This window comes from Numenius arquata, chromosome 2 (genome assembly GCF_964106895.1).
Source record: "Numenius arquata chromosome 2, bNumArq3.hap1.1, whole genome shotgun sequence".
Classification (NCBI taxonomy): domain Eukaryota; kingdom Metazoa; phylum Chordata; class Aves; order Charadriiformes; family Scolopacidae; genus Numenius; species Numenius arquata.
In genome coordinates this window covers 6,458,319-6,483,835 of record NC_133577.1, presented here as the reverse complement: position 1 = coordinate 6,483,835, position 25,517 = coordinate 6,458,319, and the positions used below count along the sequence as shown (strand labels likewise).

The following is a 25,517-nucleotide window of genomic DNA, read 5'->3' as shown; positions in this document are numbered from 1 at the left end:
ATATAACAAGTTTTATTGAAAGGAGAGAAACTTAAATGTTAAAATACCTCTCGTTAATGCCTTCTCAACACACTTTTCAACACATAATTCTACGTTTTTGAACACCAAACTTTCTCTCACTTATTTTGGCCGTGCTGGCTGCCCGCAGGCTGCGGGACAGGCGTGTTTTGGGGCACAGCCTCCAGGAAGAGCTGAAGCTCATCCTAGCCCACATCCATTTGTTTCTCTAGGAAAAAAGTAATACATGCCTTGGTCTCAGCTCAGATCGGAGCCGGGACATGATCAGGATGCAGCCCAAACAGCCGGGAATTTGGAAATAAATCTAAAACCCTCGGTACACCATCGCTGCTTCAACCCACCATTAAAAGTTTACTTTTACTACGTCCAACTTCTCCAGGCTGGTGTTAACATAGGCCAGACTGGATATATATAACAAAAATAGTTTTCCATATAAAAAAAAATAGTTTGCTATAAAACAAACCAGATATTCTCTACTCTGAAAGCAGATGAGAGGCTTCTCATCTCACTGGTGGTACAAACACAACTTTCCCCTATGCTGCAGCACAGCATGCTTAAATTCAAAAGGTTGTTTAAGAGGTTGACGTGTATCTCAGAGTAAAGCTCACAACAGATAAATCAGCATGCACACGCTGCAAAACAGATTGGCTGGGAAACCTTCCCACGGTGTACCTAGAAACCGGATGAGAAATCTCTTAGTTGTAAGCCCAAAGACAAGGCATGGATCTTTCTACACGGCACTTGCTTTTTGTAATTCCTTCTAAGGGCTTCAATCTGATCCGCGTGATTAATTTGGACGCGACTTCAAGCTTTGCAGAACTGCTTAAAAATGCAGAACTGGGATGAAAATCTATAATGGGGGGGGAAACAGGGCACAGAAGGCAGTTCCGTCATTTAATGAAACCTAGCATGACCGACAGACAACCTGTACCTTGAAGGTGACAGGGCACATCATATTCAATCTCATCGTGTCTCGATGGGCTAAGGAACAGGGTCCCGTCCACCAGGGGAAACTGTTCAAACACTGGCAGGGCCCTGTGGCACAGTGCACAGTTTACAACGTTCCTGTGGCTGGCACTAAGAGCAGCAAGGATGAACTTCCGCAGGTCCTCCCCTTGGCCCACCTGGGCATCGTCTTCCATCCGCACGTGGAAAGTATTCAACTTATGCCTGGGGATGTGGGTAAGCAGCTCAGACAGATCGAGCCTTCGCAAAAACTGCACGGGGGCATCGAAGTGTCCTGATCTATGTGCCTGCAAGCCAGCCGCCCCGTAATCAAAGTGCGCGTTCCTGAACATGCCCCCACCGGCCATGTTCTTCTTATGGGGCTCCAGGTGAATGGCGTTCTTCAGAAACTCCCCTAAGTATCGCGAGGAACGAGGGCCGCTGAAATGCGTGGGGGCAAGAATAGAGTAGCCGGTGGGTGGGGACTGGCCGGGAGAGACACAAGGCGAACGGACGCCGTAGCTGCCACCCATGACGCCCTTCTCCTGGGAGTTCTGCCTGTCCATCGAGTGCCTTCGCTGGAGGTCATTACTCAAGCCTTTCTGCGGCTTGTTGGCCGGCCTGCCCTTTTTGGCCTCCTCTGCTGACTCCGCCATCGACCTTCCCGTGCTCTTCTCCAACACTGATTTTTTCTTCTTGTCATCCTGCATTCGCTTCACCTGGTACCAGTCGGTGTCCTTCTTTAAATGACCCTGCCCACACCGACAGGAGCAGAAGCGAAAAGCCAGGTCGTATCCCTTCTTTGTCCACATGTTTTGGCGACACTGCTTTTCGTTCCAGCTCCTGGCCCTGCCGATGCAATTGAACTGGACGAGAATGCTGCTTTCCCACTCGTAGAAGCACTGGAGGTGCATCCAAGTGCTGTAGGGACAATGCTCGTTGTTGCATATGACCTTCTGGTAGTCATCCTTCTCCAGGTCCACCGGCCTTCCAAAGCTACAGATCAGTGGAGTAGCACAAGGGGCTTCTGTGGGAGATAAAACAGATACATCAATAACTTAATGGGCCGCTAATTGCAATACTTCTTTAAACACCGTGGTGCCAAATACGCACGCGAGCTCTTCCTCCTGATCTGTATTATCGAAGGGCCCACGAGCACCAGCCCTGGGTCAGGGCAAAAAGCAGTCTTTGCCAAAAAAAAAAAAAAAAAAAAAGAAAAAGTTAAGTACGTGAAAGGAGATACGGAAACGAGGGAATAAAGAAACAAAATGACATTGCAGTTTGTTTAATATTCAAAGCCAAAGCACCTCAGAAGCATTAGCCCTCCTCAAGGGTCTGTGCATACGGTTGCAAGGCCTTAAGAAGCCAGGAGAAAGCTTTGTGGATGTTTCTGGAGGGTTGCTTTGAAGCCTGAGAGGCAACATGGGGAGAACACACAGAGATGTTTGTTTGAAAAACAAGTAGGCAATACAGCCTGGCTCTGCAATCACAGGGAGAGGCAGGGATTGATCTTTTCTTTGGGAGTGAGCAAGAGACAACAGCACGGGAGAGAAGGAGGAAGCAGAGGACTTTGAAAAGCAAGACAAACAGCTTATGTTCCTGGTACAAAAAAAGATGGTCTTCATTACATCACTCAGGCAAATATAGACTACACCACCATCACTGACCTCCTGGATAGCTAAATTTCACAAACCAAACAGTTCTGCAAGACAGACAGGTTAAGAAAACCAAATGCCACATGTTTGTGCGTTGTGTTTTTTTTTTTATCAGCAAAGTAGCAGCCTTTGCTATATCCTTGAGCAAAGAAAAATTTATTTGAATTCTCTCCCTGCAACAGTGTCAGCTTCTACACAAAAATGCTCTACAAAAAACGTTCTGCATTTATGGACCACTGACATCTTCCCCTCCCTCACCAAGGTACCAGGGACTACACACAACTCCCGTTTCTGGCTGCTCAGTTGCAGCTGGGAGGCACAGAAAGGACAGGAAATTTTCACTTGGGAGTTTCTATTGGATGTTAAGAGTTTCTAATTATGAAGTTTTGAGATGCTTACTCAAGTATTACAAATATTTCTCCTCTGTATTTCTGACTTCCTGCTTCCTCTACTTCACCAAAAAGCACTGCTCCAGCAGGGCTGGCAGGCTGCCTCTTAACCTCTGTGTCGCTGCATTCAAATACTACCAGGCTCCTTCAGGGTTTTCCACGGTCAAGTGCTGTCTCCCCCCATCCGACACACAGCAAACAGAATCACAGAATGATATCGGTTGGAAGGGACCTCTGGAGATCATCTAGTCCAACTCCCCTGCCAAAGCAGGGTCACCCAGAGCAGGTGGCACAGGAACGTGTCCAGGCGGGTTTTGAATGTCTCCAGAGAAGGAGACTCCACCACCTCTCTGGGCAGCCTCTTCCAGGGCTCTGCCACCCTCAAAGGGAAGAAGTTCCTCCTCATGTTGAGATGGAACTTTTTATGTACAAGTTTGTGCCCATTTCCTCTTGTCCTGTCCCTGGGCACCACTGAAAAAAGACTGGCCCCATCCTCCTGACACCCACCCTTTAAGTATTTATAGGCATTGATCAGATCCCCCCTCAGTCTTCTCTTCTCCAGACTAAAAAGACCCAAGTCCCTCAGCCTTTCCTCATCAGAGAGATGTTCTAGTCCCCTCATCATCTTTGTGGTCCTCTGCTGTACCCTCTCCAGCAGTTCCCTGTCCTTCTTGAACTGGGGAGCCCAGAACTGGACACAATACGCCAGATGGGGCCTCACCAGGGCAGAGCAGAGGGGGAGGATGACCTCCCTCAACCTGCTGGTCACACTCTTCCCGATACACCCTGATACCGGATGCCATTGGCCTTCTTGGCCACAAGGGCACATTGCTGGCTCATGGCTCCCTGCAGTTCCCCAGTCTCAGCCAGAGCTCCAGGACTTGCAAAAGAAGTACATCGATCCTTGTGGAGAGAGGCTGCCGTGATCCAGGTTTGGGTTTTTTTTTTTCCCTTAGGGCTTAAAATTTCTATCTGATAAGCAGGGAAAAAAACCCACCACTCGGTTGCATTGCTTTTAATCCCGTTCTTGTCACTGCTAGCACAAATAATACAATATAATTTGCAGTGGGATGATAGGTTTTACGCTGCTTCGTTTGCTTTTACTCACGCTCTCAAGTAACAGACACACTACCCACCATCATCTGTCCTACGGCACCAACACACAAACCGGATGCTTTACGACAACAGACCTCTGCCATGCTGGTGGTTTTGCCCCATCCCAACGAGTTTTTGTTAAAAGGCTATAAACAAGCGAACAAACAAAGCCTTCAAGGTTACCTTCAGGAAATTCAAGATTAGGGTAGCTCTTAAGAACTGTTTTCCCAGAAGAGATGGGCACAAAGAGCACGAGAAAATTTTCCCGAGCCGTTCCCTGGAAGCTGCCACATCCTTCACTTCATTTCTCTGCCTCCGTTTCTAATGCCAGAAGCGGCACAGTTGCAAGGAGAATTTTCTGCAATACCTTTCCTTCAGGGACTGGCCTATAAACAGCAAGCAAAGCACATTCCCCAGAACATTCTCTCAAAGCAAAAAAAAAAAAATGCCTATTTTGTTTCAAAATATGAACTTGTTCAGTCATTAAAAACAAATTACCAAATTGGAAAAAACAGAGATAAGAGGCTTTCCCTAAGGACTCTCTGCAACTTCCCTCTATCCACGTGACACCTATTTTCTTACTAGTTGTCTCAGGTCTCTGAAAAGCCCACTATGAACATCCAGGTTTTCAGATGTCTTTGAGAACCATGAATTTTATTGGTTACCAGTGACTAATTTTTCTCCACGTTTTTTACTGTGTATTATTGAGTATAACATCGCTGGCCAGGAGCAAAAGTGAATGATAACTTATCTGCTCTGAAACAAAATCTGTCAGTTCACCAGTTCGGAGAGTTCTCCCACCCATTTCTCCCAGGCTTCGCTTCAAGTCACACCATGTCACACCAAGCGTCTCTGCAAAGTTCTTCTTCATTGTCAGTCATTCTTTCATCCTATTTAGGGTCCGAAAGAATAGCCTGCAATTACAGCATCCTCATGCAATATATCTCAGAGAAGCCAGTCAAACTGAAACCAGCAAAGGCAAATCATCAGAAGTCAGATGTGCAGCGAGATAGAAGAGGTACCAATACGAACAGTCCTCGCGTATGCATTTCCTGTATTCATCTATTTTGGTACATATTCCTTTCCACCACTGCCAGGAGGCAGGAAGGAAGAACATGCCCAAAATCCACTTATGCTCCCCCTGTGTTTGGGAGTGTAAATGTTCTAACAGTCGCAGGTATAATTATAGCTGGCAGCCGAGAAAGCTACTATACAGGCAAGTCTAGAGATCTCCACTTTAGAATAAAGACTTTACACTTGTTCATCCATACTGGCGTAGTTAACGGACTAAAAAAAGTAAAGTGTTTCCTTGATTAGCCTTTGAACATGTTTTTGGTTTGGGATGCAAAAACGTATGATCTCCAGCCCCCTGAGAAGTTTATACCTTCTTCATTATGTAGGCAAAAAATGAAATTAATCAAATGAGCAGCCAAAATACAGAAGAAAACCACCACAGCCCAGGTATTCCACAGAATGTGTCCACAATTATTTGATTATGATCATGTACTGAGTGTCTACAGGCTATTGTAAAGGTGACTTCCAACAGATTCTTCCCCTTTTCCCTGGTTGGTCAATGGAAGGACCATGGAATGAGATCTTCTCCAGCTTATCCTCATGAAATTACAGATGCCACATTCCCTGAGGAACCTCCCACACAGCATAACCAAGAGCAAGAAAAAGCTTTGAGTTTTGGATAGCGGCATCTTTTCAACATTTAAGTTAACTAGAAGACTACAAAGTTTTCAGATGTTCCCTCATCTGATGTTCTATCTACTAAGTGTGAATTGGCTGCTCACACAATCACCATAGCAAAAGCAGGTCTAGAGCAGCTGGAAGAACGGAATGACCAAGAGCTTTCCCCCACGCAAAGGATTCTACTGAATTGTTAAACGGTGGCACTGAGGTGGCTTTGGAAAACATCACTGCTAAGAGGAGAAGCTGGGCCCTGCTCACCTCTTCTGGGGACTCACCTGACTCTTCACTACTGTCACTGTAGTGGCATAGGAAATACTCAAGAAAGCCAACAGCTCTCTCTGCCAGGCTGCCATGCTCCACAGCAAGGGTAATGCCATGCCAGTCAAAAAACCTGCTTCCACCAATACAGGTTTGTTATGACAGAGTCTTCTGGTTTGGAGAAGGCCTTGATAAAACCACTGCAGTATTTCCACAACAGAAACTGAAGAGCCCAGCATGGCTAATGAAAGGTGTCTCAGTAGAACTTTCTACCACTTAACGTAGTATCCCCATATTTAAGAAAGCAGGTAACTCCACTACCTGAAAAGTATATAGAAACCTCAAGCCAACGCTTGGTTCTGCCTAGTATTTCAAATTCCAGCAGGTCTATCTGTACAAAACAGACTGTGCAGGACTGAACATCCCTTGCAGACTTCTCTCCATTCATGTCTCCTGCCAAACATAATCATGCCACATGTCCCTACATAAAGAATAAATAAGAAATGGAAAACAAAGCAATTTTTTGTGCAACTTCCCCAGTTCACAGCAACAGATACGCCTTAGGAGCGAAAGAGACAGCATTCACATCACTTAGTATGGGAGCCACATTAGCAAATGTGAAGAGCTCTTCCCATCAATTCACACCCTTGAAAGTGCTCTGGGTTATTTAATCATCATTTTATAAACGAGACAAAGCACTTATTACAGAATTACAAAACTTTAAAAATTCTTGTTATCGGGCCCTTCTATTTCCCATTCATTAGAAATGCATTTTGAGATTATTCTTCAAAAAGTCAGGGAGAATCATCGTCTAAATGTTTTATGATAACAGTACAACAATTACTGTCGAGAGACAATAAAGTGGAATAAATAGAAACCCACATGGCCAAACTGCCCATCCGCACCTGCAGCCCCAAGTCGGTTTGTCACCTAAATATAATTTGCTTCCAAGTAGCTAATAGCTCAACACATCTCTGGTTTCCAAAATTATAAAATTCAACTTCAGGAAAAATGAACTGCACTCTGCATTCATGAGACCCCACCTGGAGTACTGCATCCAGCTCTAGGACCCCCATCATAAGAAGGACATGGACCTGTTGGAGCAGGTCCAGACGAGGGCCACGGAGATGATGAGAGGGCTGGAGTACCTCTCCTATGAGGACAGGCTGAGAGAATTGCGGTTGTTCAGCCTGGAGAAGAGAAGGCTCCGGGGAGATCTTATAGCACCTTCCAGTCCCTAAAGGGGCTACAGGAGAGATGGGGAGGGACTCTTGATCAGGGAGTGGAGCAATAGGATGAGGGGTAACGGTTTTAAACTGAAAGAGGGGAGATTGAGATTAGATATTAGGAAGAAATTCTTTCCTGTGAGGGTGGTGAGACACTGGAACAGGTTGCCTAGAGAACCTGTGGATGCTCCATCCCTGGAGGTGTTCAAGGCCAGGCTGGATGGGGCTTTGAGCAACCTGGTCTGGTGGGAGGTGTCCCTGCCCATGGCAGGGGGGTTGGAACTGGATGATCTTTAAGGTCCCTTCCAACCTAAAACATTCTATGATTCTATGAAAGATTCCCAGGTATCAGAGCAGCATCCATTCTCCCAGCAGACGCTTCTGAAAGAATGCCTAAATGACCAGAAAAGTACCTCTATTTTACCTCTCAGTTTCGAGATGATTTTCACAGCCTACGAGAACAAAACAAGCCAGCGTGCAGCTCTCTGTAGCAGAACGGCTTTGACATTTAGACACGAGCGCACGGCTGTAACAGACAGGCTGCCAAGCTGCAACTACAATTGCACGCTGCTTCTTTCCACAAGTTATGTTTCACATCAAAATAAATGTTTTCTCATATTCCACTGTGGTGATTTTGAGCAGTAATTCTGAAATCAAGTTGCAAGGGGCAGCACGTAAATGTCCTCTAAAACAGAAATAACATACACTATTCCAAACAAATGTAAGTTTGAGCAAAGATAGCTCATTGCTTAAACAAGGTTATGTTTTATGTTTGACAGACTACCATGAAATTAACTTTTCTTTCAAAAATGAGAACATGACAGAAACTGCAAGGAAGCTCGTTTGGGTGTTTGGCTTTTCCTCGGTTTTTCAGTTCAGGTTTATAAACCTCAATAAAAGCCAGTAATAAAAACAGACAGCTGATATAAATCTCCTTGAGCAACCAAAAGACCCCCCAAACACCACATTAACTGGTTTCTACTTTTTAATAAAAAAAAATAAAGAGGGTGAAGACTACCCTTCCCGTTTTATGACCCAAATGAAAGCGGTAGAACAACAGCCGCCCTGCGGAACTTCCCTCTGGTGAAGTAAATGGAGGAGAATGTTGTTTACTCCTGTTTACACACCCATCACAAAACCAACCGTGCACCCAGCAAGCCAAATGCAACGACTCCACGGCTTCAGTTTCCTGACGGCTCTCGTTTGTTCCAAGTCCTCAATGTGGATGCCTCAAGCAGGATGCGCTCTTCCCCCGCCACGTTCCCACATTATCCATTGTGTTCAGCACCAGAGTTTTGCACTCAGTGGACAGAAACAGATAATTATTTCCTGTACTCGTCAGCGTAGGTTTTAGCTCATCCCACAGGCTCGCAATTGCTGGTGAAGCTCAAGGGACGTGTCAAACACGTGAGGCTGGGGGCAGAGGAGGGACAAGCGGGGTGGCTGTTGGAAGAGGCAGCCCTACTGTCATCTTGAAACAACCGTCAGGCGACAGTAGGTTGTTAAGGAGCTGGGAAAAAGGAAATTATCAAAAAAAAAAAAAAAAGTAAGGTCTTGGCACTGGCTCAGCTGCAAGACACTTATTATGGCTTGCTTTTGGTCTACCGTTACTCTGGCATCTCATCACCTACGCCAAGGACACTTCAGTTGCCAGCACATCACCGAGGCCAGAAGGGTACCTGTGGGACACATACTTTGCAAATCAAGCACTTTAACCTCTACCACTGCTTTCCCGTGAAGAGTGTTCTCTTCACAACCCTCCCCAGCTAGGAATTGTTCGCTCTGCCAGCTTGAACCAGAGCTGAGTCATTTCTGCGGAAGGCTACTCCCTACCAACCATCTGCACGGATCCTCTGAATTTCCTCTACCATCAGCACAACTTTATTTTAATTGGAGTCATACAATATTATTGTGCTAATACTGTAATGCAGCTGTAGAAAATAAACAAAACAGACCGAACAGAAAACTTGTATTAATTGTCCAATGTGTTTGCTTTGGTGAACCTCAGAAGACAATCTAATATGCAAAAAATTACCAAGACATGACAAAATGGTATGGCCATACGGATTAACTGGTTAAACGGCACGAATTACGAGGCAAGACAGAAATGATCAGCCACCTTCCTAAAAGCCTGGATGCAGCAGGAAGAATGCAAGGGGAAAAAAACATTCCACAAGTGGATCCAAAAGGCAAGCTTGGATCTTCAGTGCAGCCACAACAACAAATAACAGCCGACAAACAGTAAGAGAAGTCTTTCAAAACAGCTCGGCTCATGGCTTATATTGATAACACTCACTGACGGTGACTGACGTCTCTCCAAAACTTCTTAAGCAATCTTTGCAGCCTGATCAAGATCAAAGTTTCCAGTCATTCTCCAGGAGGGAGGGGGAAAAACCAAGACAGCAGCACCTGGTAAGCCACCTAAAACACAGGCTTTCTTCTGGGTGTGAAGAGACTCCCTCTTATGCTCTTGGAAAGAGAAGCCAACGTTGGCAGCCCATCTTCAGTGAGCGATAGACAGAGCTCAGACTGGTGTGACACCCAATGCAGAGCCACCTCAATCACCCTCGGAGAGCCACTGACTCCAGACAACCCCTCATCGCAAGGGGACCCTATGTATTGAGACTTAGGTGCCAATCTGGAGCTCAGTCCTGCCGCCGCCAAGGACCAAGTAGCTGGAAGTCAGCATTTACGCTCAGAAGGGACTTAAGGAGAACAAAGCGGCAAGCAGCCTGGCTCTCCTTGGCACGCTTACCCCATGTGCAAGGTGTCACCAGCTCTATCAGGTGAGCAGCCATATGAAGTGATCGCCTTCCCCTCGAAAAGATTTCAGGTAATTTGGAGCTGCTAAACTCTAGTTCACCTGGGAATTCAGATGACGGTACTCCTTGGAGGGCTCAGTAGATGCTAGAACCATCTCCACACACTTCACTTAACGCTGACTTCACGCTTGGCCTTCAAGGGAGTCTCTTCACAAGAAAAAAAAAAAAAAAATCCACAAAAGCGAGAAAGGCCCAGCAACTACAGAGCAGGGGGAAGATGCCATGGAAATCCTGAAGGCTTAACTCATACCTGCCACGTTAACACCTTCTAACTTACAGCACAGCCAGAGCTAGTGCCTATTGATGAAAGCAGCAATTAGCACATGATATGAAGTCAGTTATCTGTGGCTCTCATTCAACCACCCACTCCCAGCTCAGCCATCACCTCACCAAAGTCAGAAAGCCAAGAGCAAAACCATACAAACTAAGGAGGATGGGCTCTTACACGTGCACAACAGTTTTGTGGTTTGCTTACACAGCTCCAAGACGGACGAACGCGCTCCAAGATGGACTAACTGCCTACGCCACTGAAACCCATCATGAGAATTCACAGAGTCTTGTAGAAGTCACCATAATCTGTACAGTTATCATCTAGCCATCTTAGCCAACTTCTTTCCATTTAATGCCTGTCGCCCAAACACAGATAACAACTCCATCACCAGCTTTGGCTTTTGCTTAGGATGCACAGACCCTCTCTGCACAGGAGAAATCTTGCCCTGGCTTGTGCTGTAACACCCTCAGTCCACCTGAAAACATCACCAGTTCACCATACCAAAGAGAACAGGCCTGAGCCTCTACCTGCGTCGGCGCCAGGACAGCTAATGCCAATGCACTCCTGACACTGCCCTGTGAATTCTGAGTTGGCTTCATCAAGTGTCAGGTGACAATCGGTCCTTCGTGCCACAAGCAATCGTGCCCTGGCCAGGAAGACTCCTCGCACTCCTCAGCGTAGGGTGGATTCTAATGGTGACCTCTGTCATGGCGAATGCAGAGATTAGTGACCATCTCCAGACTGGTGGGCATTAACATGTTCTGAACGTTGGCTGTTGCTTTGTCCGCACATGAATCATCCTCACAGCAAAGCCTTCCCACCATTAAGTTCTCTCACCGTAGCCTTCCAATAGCTTTTAAGACCTTGAAACGTTACAGAAAACTAACCCCGGTTAGTTCTTCGAGAAACAGACATCCTAATAGCTAAAGCAGGCTCTAATGCACCTGCCCCAGCAAGTTTTCAGTGGCAAATTTCAACTCATGCTGGGAATAAAGAGAGAACTGTGGCAAGCAGTAGATGCCCTAATACCAAGCACAGGCATAAACACCACAGGCTGGACTTGCCCCGATTCAGAGCCAGCTAGCCACCGGACCCAATCCAAAAGCACAAGAAGGGAAGAGAAAAAGGTAGAAAAAAGGTTGAGTCAAGTGGCATCAAGTCTAGGGACATTTCCGTCACTGGTCTATCCTTCCCAAGTTTCAATATGACAGAGAATATATTTATTTCCCATGCCTAAAGAAGCTGGTAGAAAACCAGTGGGAACTGGGAGATGCGGTCACCCCGGCTGCGGTGCCCAGCATCTCTGTGAGACGGCACCTTCTGAGTGTGGAGCTGTCGGTTCCAATAGACATCTCCCCGACGGTGCTGTCCTGGCTCCCAGCCCTTCCCGTGTGGCATCTTTGGCATCTGTGCAGCACACGGGGACCTCGGCTGTACACGGCTCCCAAAACGAGTATCGGCAGCACAGAAGTGAAGACAGGGAGTGCCGGGAACACTCCATGGCCAGGCTCTGACCGAAGCCACCTCCTCTCCCAGCAGCCGTTCCAGAGAGGAGCAGCAGCAGCAATAACCCTCTCGAGCCCTGGAAAGAGAACTGGTAGACTCTACCACTGCCGGAGAGACAGAGAGAAAGAGATAAAGGTTAAAGTGAATGGTCTCAAGAGCATAAACGTCACTGAAGTCTGCCGGGAAATGCCAGTGCTCCACTCAAAAATCCCACAAGCTTTCAAAACGGAATTACCCACTCCAGCGACCAGATTACCACTTCAAGAGGCCTCTTCGAAATTATTTGAATTTCTATCAAAACTGTTTAAAGAAAGCCCATGCCCTACTAATGCTGTTGTAATTTAGACACCTTGAAGACTAGCCGGAGTATTTTACCCTGAGCCGGATGCAAGGTTTACCTCTAATTTTCCGCCCCCCCCCCCGGCCCCTCGCACACACTGCGGGAAGAAAAGCAGAGAAGGACAGACGTCTGCCGGTCATCGCGGCGCTTTAATATCAAAGGATGTCTCAATATGCAAGGCTGAAAAAAACTTACAGACGTCTCCAAGGACTGGCAATCGTTTTGTCACTACTCGTTAGATCACTGGGGAGGAAGATGCGGGATGAGAACAGCCCAAGTAAAGCAACGAGTTCAAAAACTGTTCTTTCCCGATACGAAAAGCAAACATCAAGCCTAACCCTTTCTCACGCAAGCGCTACGCTCGAGCAAATGACTAATCACACCAACACAGAATGCCGTCAGGGCACCGATAACCATTTTGATAGCAAATAACTGTTAAAAAAAAATAAAAAAAAAAATAAAAAATTCAATGGGTGTGTACTTGCTTGCATGAAAGGATAGTGTTTATTTTATCCAGCAATACCACAGACACGATTCCATTCGCAAAGATCTGCAGAACATGAATTGCATTTGCTACAAAAGCACGTAATCGCATAGTTTTAAAAATCCTAAGACTAACGTGAAAGCCCTTTCCAACCCGATTTGCATCGATAGAGACAGTGAAATTTGCATTCAATTGATTTCTGCAGTTAGAAGAACTCAATGGAATTATGAAGCAAAATGGCTTTCCTTTAGAAAATTAATAGGTATTATATTTTCTAGTCACTGCAACAGAACAGAAACTTAATTTTCCAGGTGGTCTCACTGATATCAATGGGACTCCCTCAAGCTAAGTAATAAGAAGGTACCAATACTGAACATCACCAGAGTGCCAAACTGGAACTGGATGTTACATGCAGCAGGGAACATTTGACAGCAAATATTAATCCATGCTTAAATACTACAGCAATTCATCCTCTAAAAATACATTTTTAAATTAAATATTGCACTGAGAAATTTTCTGGCCCTCTTTAACTATTCCACCTCCAGGATATAATTTTTTTTTTTTTTTTTTTTTTGGTAAATCTTAATTGTTGGCCAGTCACAGCTTTCAATACATTAATCACTGTGGCGCTGACTGATTTTCTTCTTCGTACGCTTGACCTACATCAGCATTTTTGTTTGAAAGTAAATCAGTCTTGCAAATTTGTGAAACCCAGGTGAAGAGTGTGCAAGAGCACAACTGGCCATTTCAAACCCAGGTAACCACAGACAAGTTCAGAGTCCGGCCAGTGTGGGGGGCACCACTCACAGCCCCTTGGTGGCACAACACGGCAGCATCTCCACCCCTGGGAAACCATGCTCCACTGAGACCTCCTGCAACCACCTCCACCAGCTCCTCCATGGCCTTTTTTTCCCCTGAAGGACTCTCGTGCCTGGAACTGAGGGAGCTGGGGTTGTTCAGCCTGGAGAATAGAAGGCTGAGGGGAGACCTTCTCACTCCCTACAACTCCCTGAAAGGAGGGTGTAGAGAGGCAGGGGTCAGTCTCTTCTCCCAAGTCACAGGTGATGGGACAAGAGGAAACGGCCTCAAGTTGCACCAGGGGTGGTTCAGATTGGATATTAGGAAAAATTTCTTCACTGAAAGGGTTATTAAGCCTTGGAATGGGCTGCCCAGGGAAGTGGTGGAGTCACCATCCCCAGAGGTATTTAAATGACGGGCCCATGCGCTTAGTGACATGGTTTAGTGATGGGGCTTTTATCAGAGTTAGGCTGATGGTTGGACTAGATGATCTTAAGGTCCCTTCCAATCTAGACAATTCTATAATCCCGTGATTCCATGGATCCTGTACAAATCTGACCTCTGGCAACTCCACCTGACAACCCACCAAATCACCAGCTCTCCCATTTTTTGGGGGGCTCACCTAAGGAGGAAGGGGAAATGCATGGTCTTAAAACAGGTGGCCAATACACAATAAGACAGTGATTTAGAGAAAGCCATGCTACATTTTCTTAGTTTAATTTAGCTGGCTATAATGAACCCCATGTTAAAGGGGAAAAGAACAGATAAGGAGAACCAGCTTCTCCTTTTCTCTCATCTTCTCATAGCACCAAAGATGGAGAGACTAGAGCGACAAGGGGACAAAGCAGCAAGATGCTAAGATAGTGACCATCAAGAGGATGAAGAGGACTTGTGTCTACGGGACAATGAGACCAAGAATGGAAACAAAACAAAGAAAATGGATGGAAGAAAGAATTTTAGGGTCAGAAACGACTATATGTGGAGACCAGAGCAAGATGTTTGTAGGATAAAGGGATAAAACAGCTGGAGCTGATGGTGTAAAAGTGCCCAGGCTCAGCAAGGCAGAAACGGAGCAGGAATGTGCCACTCATAGCCCTCAGATCTGAAGTAAACCCCGTGGATTTTCCTCTTCTGCTGCTCAGGGCAAAATGTGCTGCCCCCTCAGCTCGTTGGTGTCTACAGATGAAGGTAACCAGCTATCGCCATCGGGAACACGGGTATTCCACAAAGCTGGAGTCAGTGAGGTAAGTGCACAATCCCACAGAGCTCCTGGTATAATTTTACATGATGACAGCTCAGATTTTCCAGTTTACTTAAGAAAAGTAACCCAGAAAATTATCTAGAAAACTAAAAATTGATTAGGGATATCATTCAACCACTCTGAAGACAGGGAATCTAAGAAATGAGGCTTTCTGTGACATTTCTGTTTCCCTGTGCCCTACAACAGTATTATAGAATCATAGAATGGTTTGGATTGGAAGGGACCTTAAAGATCATCCAGTTCCAACCCCCCTGCCATGGGCAGGGACACCTCCCACCAGACCAGGTTGCTCAAAGCCCCAGCCAGCCTGGCCTTGAACCCCTCCAGGGATGGGGCAGCCACAGCTTCTCTGGGCAACCTGTTCCCGTGCCTCACCACCCTCACAGGAAAGAATTTCTTCCTCAGATCTGATCTAAATCTCCCCTCTTTCAGTTTAAAAACATTACCTCTCCTATCATTACACTCCCTAATAAAGAGTCCCTCCCCATCTCTCCTGTAGCCCCCTTTCAGTACTGGAAGGGGCTCTAAGGTCTCCCCAGAGCCTTCTCTTCTCCAGGCTGAACAAACCCAACTCTCTCAGCCTGTCCTCATAAAATTAGTCCACCCCCCAACCCCATGACCTGTGCCTGTTCAGTGCAGAAAATGGATGCACTTTGGTCAAGAACGATTAATCTATCATACACAGAATTCCCTTGGTCTGATGGAAGAGATAGGAAGGGAAGGCCCAGCTACAGAACATGAATCCTCCTTGTGGGCATCATCCCAACGCCTGCTAAAAAGTTACAGTGCAAGACGGAGAAAAGCCATCACATCTGGTCAGTGGTTATGGTCTCCACCTTCCCGATTCCCCCATGGGAGTCTAGAACCCTTTGATCACAGTTTGAGCTCTACATGCAAAAATTAAAACACCACCAAAAAAAAAAAAAAAAGCATAAGCAGATGCCCTCTTGGGGCAGGGGAAAAAAAATCAGCCTACATTTCTCAGCCATCATGCCAAAAACTGACTGACACTTTAAGGGAAAACTGTGCAGGGACTGAAGCTAAATTTGTGTCGAAATGTAAAAGGGAACAACATCTTCCCACTGTAAAGGGGTGCTATAACGGCAGGTCCAAATTACACGGCACCTCTAGACAGAGCTGTATGGAGGAAATTAAAATTTCTGTTTCATTATGGCACGTGGATGGGGGGCAGAAACAATACATGGACCACATAAGGAACTGTGAAGACTTCAAAAAAAAAAATAAAAAATATCTGACCCTCTCTCCCTTCCCTGAGCGAAGCAGGGTCCTGATGGGACTGCGTAATTAGACTGTCATACTGACAACATGAGGCAAAGCCAAGGTCTGCACAGACAATCTTCATTTTGCAGTTGTTCAATCTGCCGCTTTCATCTCTGCATACTTCTGCCTTGCCACATTAATGAAAAGAAAACAGGTTACGTTATTACCATCATCTACTGCTTTTCCAGGGTAAAGATAGAGCAGGAGAGCGGCAATACCGGGCACGTGCCAATTACTCTAGAACAGCGTACGGTGATGATGAAGGAGAGAAGAGCCCACCCAGGGACGAGGGACCCACATGCAGCTGCGGGGCCCAAAAGCAGCACAGCGAAGACCTTCCCCGCGCCCAGCACGCTTAATCCGCAGCCCAGATAATCCCCCGTGAATAATCGAGAGTTGCCTGCGCACAGCAGAACTCCATTAAACCTCACAACTCACTGCAGCAGGCCGCGTCCTCCATGAACTGCTGAGCGACCAGGTAGCCGCAAGCGCACGGCCTCCCGCAAACACCTCGAGTCCCGTGACGGGACACTTGCCTCCACGGCCCTGGCCATACTACACAGGATCATCTCAGAGTCATGGGTTTTGAGGACTGGGGGGAATCCATTACCACTATCTCATCTTTTCCTCGCACAGAAGAGCCGGATTCCCAGCTCTGTAGCACGACAGGAGCAGTTTCTCCTTTCATCTCCCAAACCAAAACTGCCAAAAGCTTTGGATTTATCAGCGAGAATACAATTTACAGCACTTCCAGCTCTGGATTATCTGATGGGCAGTAGTCAGTGTAAAATAAAGCTAGCAGCCACATCTACTCGTCCAGCTTTTATGATTATCTGAAATTAAAGCTATGACTAGAAGCAATGATCCCACAGAGGAAAAGTTCAGGTGTGATAACCAGGCACCCCCAGCAAACGCCAAAGCCAATGTCGTACCTCTGTTGTGAGGGGACAAAAAAAGGGGAGGGAGGGATCTGACAAAAGAGTTGAGGACGCTTTTGACCACTGAAGTCATATGGAAGTAGGGAGAATCTCTACTACTAGGAGAGGACTCGGGAGGTGATTGTCCTCCAGTACTGGGCACTGGTGAGGCCCCACCTCGAGTGCTGTGTCCAGTTTTGGGCCCCTTACCACAAAAAAGACATTGAGGTGCTGGAGCGGGTCCAGAGAAGGGCAATGGAGTTGGTGAGGGGTCTGGAGCACAAGTCTTATGAGGAGAGGCTGAGGGAACTGGGGGTGTTCAGCCTGGAGAAAAGGAGGCTGAAGGGAGACCTTATTGCTCTCTACAACTCCCTGAAAGGAGGGTGTAGAGAGGCAGGGATCGGTCTCTTCTCCCAAGTCACAGGCAACAGGACTAGAGGAAACGGCCTCAAGTTGCGCCAGGGGAGGTTCAGATTGGATATCAGGAAAAATTTCTACACTGAAAGGGTTATCAAACATTGGGATGGGCTGCCCAGGGAAGCGGTTGAGGCACCAACCCTTCAAAAGGCGGGTTGACATGGTGCTGGGAGACATGGTTTAGTGATGGTGTTGCACTTTGTTGTTTTGTGGGTGTTTATTTTTGTCAGTTAGGTTGATGGTTGGACAAGATGATCTTGAAGGTCCCTTCCAACCTAGACGATTTTATGATTCTAGTAAAGGAGAATCTCGGGTTTGCTCTCGGAAAGGCAGCCTCAACTTCTGAGGATGCTGCACGCCGCAGGGGAAGGACACATAAACCACCTGGGACACGCAGTCTTACAGCTGAAGATGACTGACAACCTGCCCAGCTATAAAGCTGTACCGGTACCGGTGCCCACCGGCATCACCTTCCGCGGCACCTACACAAGGAACAACGCTTCGTTCGTTATCCCCACGCGAAACAGCCGCAGCACAAACACCCCTCTGCTTCCACTCCTGCCGGAAAGGGGAAAAAAAATAAACTGGAAACACTGTTTCTTCCCACCTCAAAAAAAACTAAATAACAGCCAACAGTGTGGTGAATGAGACACCACCTGCAAAGCGGATCTGGCACAGATTACATCACCGGACTGAAGTCACTAGAAATTCTCTAACTCCTGCTATTCTTTCTTTTTTTTTTTTTTTTCCTCCCTTCCGCACTCACTTAGAAGAAATAGTCAAAAAAAACCCACAACCAATCAACCCCCAAATCCAAAAAGGAAATTCTAAGCATTCTCCGTGATTCTCTGGAGTAAGTAATACTCTCAATAAAAGCAGTCTGGCAAGAGACCTTTGTGAGCTGAAGCGATTTGCAATTAATAGCTAATATTTCTAAGGAAAAGTTTCCATTAAATAATACAGGGGAATCGGACATCTTGCGAACCGGAGTGAGATTCTTGGAACTACCTTTGGCTAACAGCCCCCAGGCAAAACTACTGCCACAAAGTATAAAAAGCCAGTTGTCGATACCCTCCTACTTCTTTTTTTTTTTCTTTTTTTTTTTCTTTTTTTTTTCTTTTTTTTTTCTTTTTTTTTTCTTTTTTTTTCTCCTTTTTTTTTCTCCTTTTTTTTTTCTTTTTTTTTTTCTTTTCCCCAAAGTATGAAGAGTAAAAAGCTGGAGTCCAACTTGGGAGGGAGGGGGGGGAAAAAAAAAAAAAAAAAAAAGGCAAGAGCGAAGAGTCTGCGCCGCAATTTGTAAATCTGGCAGCCGACCCGAGACGTGGGGATTTGCGGCTTAGCAAAAAAAAAAAAAATAAAAAAAAAATAAAAAAAAGCGCGATAAAATCCTAGCCCACCTTCAGTTTTAGCCTGAAATACCGTTTGGCAGGAAGACTATCCCCACACAGGGAGAGCGGTGCAAGTTTCTGCAAGAAAATACCTTACCAAAAAACAAACAAACAAACAAAACCAAACAAACAAACAAAAAAAAAAACCACAACAACAACAAAAAAAAAACCCAACCAAAAAAAAAAACTAAAACCTGCTGGGAACCCCAAAGCGACCCACCGACCGAGGGCAGCCCGAAATGCTCGATGAGAAGGGAGCGCGTTGCCCGCACAAACCCAACCGCTGGGAAACGGCAAATAAAACGGGCCGAAAAGTAGGACTCCATTTTTAATCGCGCTGAAAGAAAAAGTCGGGATTTTTCAAGCCAGCACCGAACAAGGCGGGACGCGGCCGGGACCGGCGGGCAATGCCCCCCCCCCCCCATACACACACCCCCCCACCCCATCCCACCCCATCCCATCCCACCGGGGATGCGCTCTGCCCCGCTCACCGCGCTCCCCCCGCCCGCAGCCCCGGCAGCCGCTTTCAGCACCGCCGCCGCCGCCCCCGAGCTCCCCCCCCCCCCCCCCCGCCCTCCGGCGGGTCACCGGGCGGGGACACCCCGGCGAGCATCCCCCCGGCCCCGCCGCGCCTCCCGGGGAGATGCCGCCAGCGGCCCCGCAGGGCCCCGGGCGTCGCCCCCCCCCCCCCCGCCGCCTCTGCCCCCCGCCGGGGCCCGCCCCGCTCCTCCCCCGGCCCCCATCGCCGCCCCCGGGCTCCCCGCCCGCACGTCCCCTCCCGCCGGGCCCCCGCACCCCGCGCCGCCCACACGCCCCCCGGCCGCCGCCTGCGCCACGGCGGGAGGCCGCGGGGCCCGTCCCCGCCGCCGCTCACCGTTCTTGACGTCCCCGGGCGCCGCGCCGCCCGCCGCCGCCGCGCCGCCCGCTCCGCCGCCCGCCCCGCCACCGCCGCCGCCGCCGCCCGCCGCCGCTCCGGCTCCGCCGCCAGCCCCGGCTCCTCCGCCCGCCGCCGCTCCGGCTCCGCCGCCCGCCGCCGCCCCGTTCTCCTGCTCGTCGCCGCTGCTGTTGGCCCGCTTGTTCTTCTTGCCCTTGCCGCCCTTCTGGTTCGGCATCGCGGGCCCGGCCGCCGCCGCCGCCGCGGCGGGGCGGGAGGGAGAGAGGGAGGGCGGCGGCGGCTGCGGAAGGCGCCGCCGCCGCTACCTCCGGCTCATGGCGGGGCCGCGGCGGCCGCGCTGCGCTGCGCCGCGCCCGCGGTGGGCGGCGGGGCCCGGGGGGTTGGGACGGGGGGGGCCGGGACGGGGAGGGCGAAAGGCGTGTCCCGCTCGGCCGGGCGCCGCCGCCGCCGCCGCCCCGCTTCCTCCCGGAGCAGGCGCGGGCGGCAGCGGGAAGCGGAGCGCGTTGGGAGGGGAAGGGGGGGGGGGGGGGCGGCCGGGGCTGAGCCAGGCGGAGGGAGCGGGAGGGGCTTAGCGGGAGGGGGAGAGCCCCGCTCCCGCGGCGGCGGGTGGGGGGACACACGCGCACCGCCGGTGGCACCGGGACGGGAGAGCGGCGGAGCTTCCCGGAGGGGGGAAAAGGGCGCCCCACCACCGGGAAATGGAGCGGGAACCGGAGCCGCCCCCACTCCCTGTAGCCGGGGCGGAGCGGGCGGCCGCGCCGGGAAGCTGCCGCCGTGGGCCCTACCGGGGTGGCGGGGGTCTCCGTGGGCGCTTCTCGCCGGAGCCCCGGCCGGGCTGGGCTCCCGCCTGGGCACCCCGGGCGGTGTGAATATCCGAACAGCTGGGAACAGCTGGAAAACGTCCCCTGAAGGTGCAGGAATAAAGCGGGGGGGGGGGGGGTGGGAGGGGTGGTGCGTGTGTCAAAATAATTGTGTCTCGTGTTTTGGGGGGGTTAAGGAGCAAAAAGCCTTACGACATCACAGCCCTGACTGGAGATTTTTCGTCTCGTAGGTGCTGGCAGGGGGTAGCTCCGTGGGTGATGGATAGCGGGGTGGGGGGGCACACCTTTAGGATAGGAGTTAGATGAAGACTATCAAACTGCCGCGCACACCCGGAGAAGAGCTGGAAGCCACCGTGCCACGACAGAGGTGACGTGGAGGGGCAGCAGCCTCAGCTTCTGCAGGAGTCCGGGCTCGGGGGGAGGCACAGCAGAAAATCGGTGACAAATATTCCCGGGATTCCCGCACCCGGGGAGGCGAGACGCTGCCAGTCGGTTGCGAAACAGCGGCCCTGGCGACGTGCCTTTGCCTCTCCGACCGGCAGCAGCTCCTCAGGTCGAAGTGTCACCTGCCGGTGTGCTCCCGTTGGTACCTACCAGTTTATCCAATTTGGGAATAAAAAAATTACAACCTGTCCTAAGAACGGCGCGCCAGCTCCCAGGCTGAGCTGTTGTTCTGAGCCTGGCAGCTTTTCCTTGCACATAAATTAACTTTTTTTTTTTTTTTTTTTCCTTCTGACCCAGATCCTGCAGATTAGGTTTCCATCGTTTCCTTACGGAAGAAGTACAGGGGCGTGCAAGAATGTGCCTTCGTAGAGCAGTTGTGGTTAGTGGTCTGTGACCGGTCCGGGCTGGGAGGACATGAGCTTCCCTGGGCTCTAGAGGTCAAGTCAAAGCGGGTAATTACAAAACCTGTAATAAGTGAGGTCTGTCTGATGGGAAGGTGCTACATTTTGCAAGTTACACTTTATCCACAGTGGCTGGCCAAACTGTTTGCCCGGAACGATTCCTAAATTTCTTCCTATTTGAAACTGGACGTACATCCTGGATCATCTTGTAGCCAATGCCTTAGTTTTCCAAGAAAACGAGCCACTGTGTTTTCAAATACCCTGTGGAGCAGCTGTCACTAGAAGTTTTGAGTCACATGGTTCCTTTGCCTGCGGACATCAACATTCTAGAGAGATACTAAAGCAATTTCTTGTGTTGGTGGAAACCTTCTGAAATGCTGTGCTTTTCAGCGTCTTGCATTCCTGCAGCCAAATGTCCTGCCCACCTTAGTTCAAAGCTTTGAAGCTTCTAAAGTGCGTTTCTGTCTAGAGACCAGAGGAACAGAGAAAGTGTGGCCAATTGCCGAGGCCGCAAGTGTGGGCAGATCCTCATCCCAGCCATCTCAGTCGCAGAATTGCCATTTGTTTTGGCAACAGCAGATTTCACCTTCAGTTCTTTAGGTTTCTGAGACCGAAAAAAAAAAAAAAAAAAAAAAAAAAGAATCCTTTCCATGATCACATTCACAAGCTCATAAACATGATTGCCTGCAGTACCAGGGGGTCAGTCCTCCAGGGAAAGTCTTCGTGTTCCTATAAAACAGTGAAAACCCCACGGATGTGAAATAGGGGACTGATTCTCTTGTCCGGAGTAGATGTGGAGTGTTGGATTTAATGGTCTAGTTTGAGCCAAGAAAGCAGCTACTTACCGTGCATCAAGAGGAGTAATTTGAAGTGCTGTGGCACTGTTACAAGTATGTAACACCTCAAACATCAATTTTGCAAAATTCAAGCTTTCTGGTTTGCAGGGTCAAACCTCGGTGGTCTCCAGTCAGCCTTACCGCTCTCTGAGGGTCATGCAATGTGTAGGTGAGACCTTCTTGGGGTGAAAGAGTAGAAATACGTGCAGCGATCAAGTAATTCCTGGCAGTTTCGGGAGTCACAGAGATCTGCCGTATGTTCTAGGGGTGAAAAAACTCTTCCACAAGTGTGGCCAGTGCTTGCCGGAGATGTCTGTGTCTGGGGCTTTTCTTGTTCAGATCTACTTAGCGAAGTAGTGACCAGCCCTCTATGGGTACAAAGCACCGTTACTAAATCCATAGCCCAAGGAAAGGCCTCTTGTTAGCATCGCTGAGGACAGATTTGTAGCTGCGTGACAAAACTTACTAAACCAAAGACCTGTGTCAGTTGACAAAGAGCAGAAGGGTTGTGAGTAGCAGCAGGAGGACTGAAGGGGGGTCCCAGGTGAAAATCACAGCAAGGTGACGTTTCCTCTCTGAAGTGATGTCTCTAAGCTGACTTGGTAAAGACAAGCTGGGCATCGTTAAGGGTGTGTTTGTGCTCGGCACCAAAAAGACCCCCATGGCATCAGAAAGGGAGTGGCACAGAGGGAGGTTGTCTTGGAGATGCAGGGATTCCCGGGGCTCTGAGCCAGCCATGAGCCGGGTTTGTGACCTAGGATGAGTTCTCAGCAGAGCAGTGAGTAGGAGCAGGCTTGTGGGGCAGGAGAAGGCTCAAGGTACACGCTAGTTTTAGATGCGGAAACTTATCTCGTCTGTCTTGATGCTACCATGTACACTGCCTGATTTCCCTTGCCTGGTCTGGCAGAGGAACTGGACTGCCACAGTCCCACGGTACGTGCACTTTTCCTACTTAAACCCATGGTTGTTTGTGGGTTCATGAGGATCCCTCCACGTGAGGGATCTCCACCAGCCTCTCCACAAAGGCCCTTCCATTCCCCATCCCATGGGAGCGAGGTGGCTCTGCTCAGGTCCGCATTGGCAGCCAAGGCTTGTCCTGGAGATGCATCTTTCTGACGAGTGCAATTAGTCCACACCAACCAACACTGCAATTTCTCTCCCCACAGTCCAATCCTTTACAATACCTTTGTTTTCCATAACTCAAAAATAAGCACCTCTTTCTCTTCCCAGATATACGTGCACAGAGTAGTTGTGGCCATTTCCCTCTGAAATGAGTTATTTCAAAAGTAGCTACATTATTCACACAGATTTTGAAAAACAACTGTATTTCTCTTCACACCTGGATCTTTTCCATTTATCATACTTTCTGAGGGGTTCCTTTACCAGAATAGACATGATCTCCTCATTTAATAAATAAACAAGGAAGATATTGGCAAAACGAGCCACCTTCCACAGCCTTTTACTCTTATTTATTCATATTTTTTGATATTTTACGATTTCTTTCCCTATACAAAGGGCTGGAACAGTCCCAGAAAGCTAACCGTAGCTTACTTGATTTGCAGATGTTCATAAATTGCTCAATCTCACTGAATTTTTTGATTTAGAACATAAAAGGCACCTCCACACCCGGCTGTAGTAGCGTGAACAGCATCACATTTGTACACTTCAAAAGAGATGCACATAGAAAGGATCAAGAGACTCTGAGAAAATGTACTAAGGCTGTTTGCTACAGCGAAGAAAAATTCCCATAAGCAATGTATTTTGGTTTTACGGGTATTGGCCAGTATTTCATTCTTGGTGTAATCTCCTTTGAGGTTCAAAAATGAGCTGAAAGCATCAATAACAGAAGTAAATGGCTGCACCTAATCGCTATGATGGTATAGGAGCAAACGAGACTTTCTCAATAGGTACAGACCAGAGACTCGAAATCAGGGGCATACTCTGAAAAGGGACTCAATTGAGAAGAAATGGGGGTAGATAAAATAGTGCTGTTTGACTTAAATTGCTGATGGAGAAAGCGAGCGAGCCATATTCCACCCCGTATCCCACCCAAAACGCGTGAGAGAGAGCTAGTGGGAAGAGGTGGTGAAACATTTTGGGACCTTCCTGTCTGAGACATTTAAGACAAATATCCTGTAGTATAAGCATTCTATTTAGGTACCTTTACGGGACCATAGCGTGAAAAAGAAAGAATTAGGTTAAAACAGTGAAAACTCAAACTCAGACCTCTGCAGTTCTCCTGCACAACTTTAAAATGTTCATTCAAGCCCAGTTTCACGCTGATCAAATAGGACTACCCATAATCAAGAAATAAAAATAAGACACCCTTTGTGGGAGACAAAATAGACTACTTCGGTTTATTTTATTGCTAATTATTGCTGTCACCTCTCCAGATAACAGGTTGCTGCTCACCCAGCTACATAAGATGACTAAAAACTCAGCTCTGGGCTCCAGCTAGGCATCTTTCAAAAATACCCTCTCAGAAGAGAAACGAGTCCCTTGTCCTCTCCCTCTGTGGTCCCCATCTGTGGTTTCCACTGGTGCCGCAGTGGTTTTTCACCTCCTGTTATTACAGCCCCTAACTGAGTGCCTGGGAACATCCGCACTGCCGCCTCCCTCTTCTCCAATGGCTTTGGCTGAAGCTCAGAAAGCAAGAGATGAAATGACCTTGGTTCCTCAGCCCACTCCCTCCGAGTAGTTTCGGTCCTCCAAGTCGCTTGTAATTTCTCCAAAGGGGTGTGACGTGAGTCCTTCCAATTTTTAAGACAATAAAATCCAGGGTTCACGAGCCCTCTTTCTCTGCCCTTTCTGTGGAATAATGACGAGCAGGCTGTTCTCGTCGCACTCGGTCAGTGAAGTTTGCCAGGGAAAAATAGTTTAATCAGAAAATGTGAGCTCCTCGGCTCAGAAATGATTTGTGGCAACTGGCTGAATGCAGAGTCTTGTGAAGCCCCAAGTATTTTTCAAGTCCTGGGAGCTTCGGTTCCAGAACCGCACATCCGAAGCTTTTCAACTACCGAGGGAAAATTGGTGGCATTTGTTACCTTCGCTGCTGCTATTCAGAAGTGATGAAGTTAAAGGAAATTATATCAATTTCACATAGTTATTGCTGAGATGACAGGCAGAGCACAGATTTTCCAAGGGAATATCATGCGTCCGTGAAAAATACTCATTTTGTGGGAAGTTGCAAGGCACAAAATTATCCACAACCCAGAAATTTTTCCAGTTCTCCACGAGTGTTTACTGCAGAGAAGTTGTTAACATTTCTTCCAGGCGTTTCTTAACAAAAAAAAAAAAAAAAGGAAGCACAACGTGTACTCTGTGAGCTGTTACTCATTCTTTGAATAATGGATG

General features: G+C 48.2%; 1 protein-coding gene across 1 annotated transcript in view; it reads right to left on the bottom strand.

The window, feature by feature from the left end:
• HECA (hdc homolog, cell cycle regulator) overlaps positions 1 to 19,878 on the bottom strand; it is a 29,051-nt gene extending 9,173 nt beyond the window's left edge. Inside the window, exons 1-2 of the mRNA XM_074168581.1 lie at positions 19,641 to 19,878; positions 950 to 1,990 (exon numbers count right to left, since the gene is read on the bottom strand). Of these exons, the coding sequence (XP_074024682.1) occupies positions 950 to 1,990; positions 19,641 to 19,878 (1,279 nt within the window). The remainder of the gene's footprint in view (positions 1 to 949; positions 1,991 to 19,640) is intronic.
• Positions 19,879 to 25,517: the final 5,639 nt, after the last annotated feature.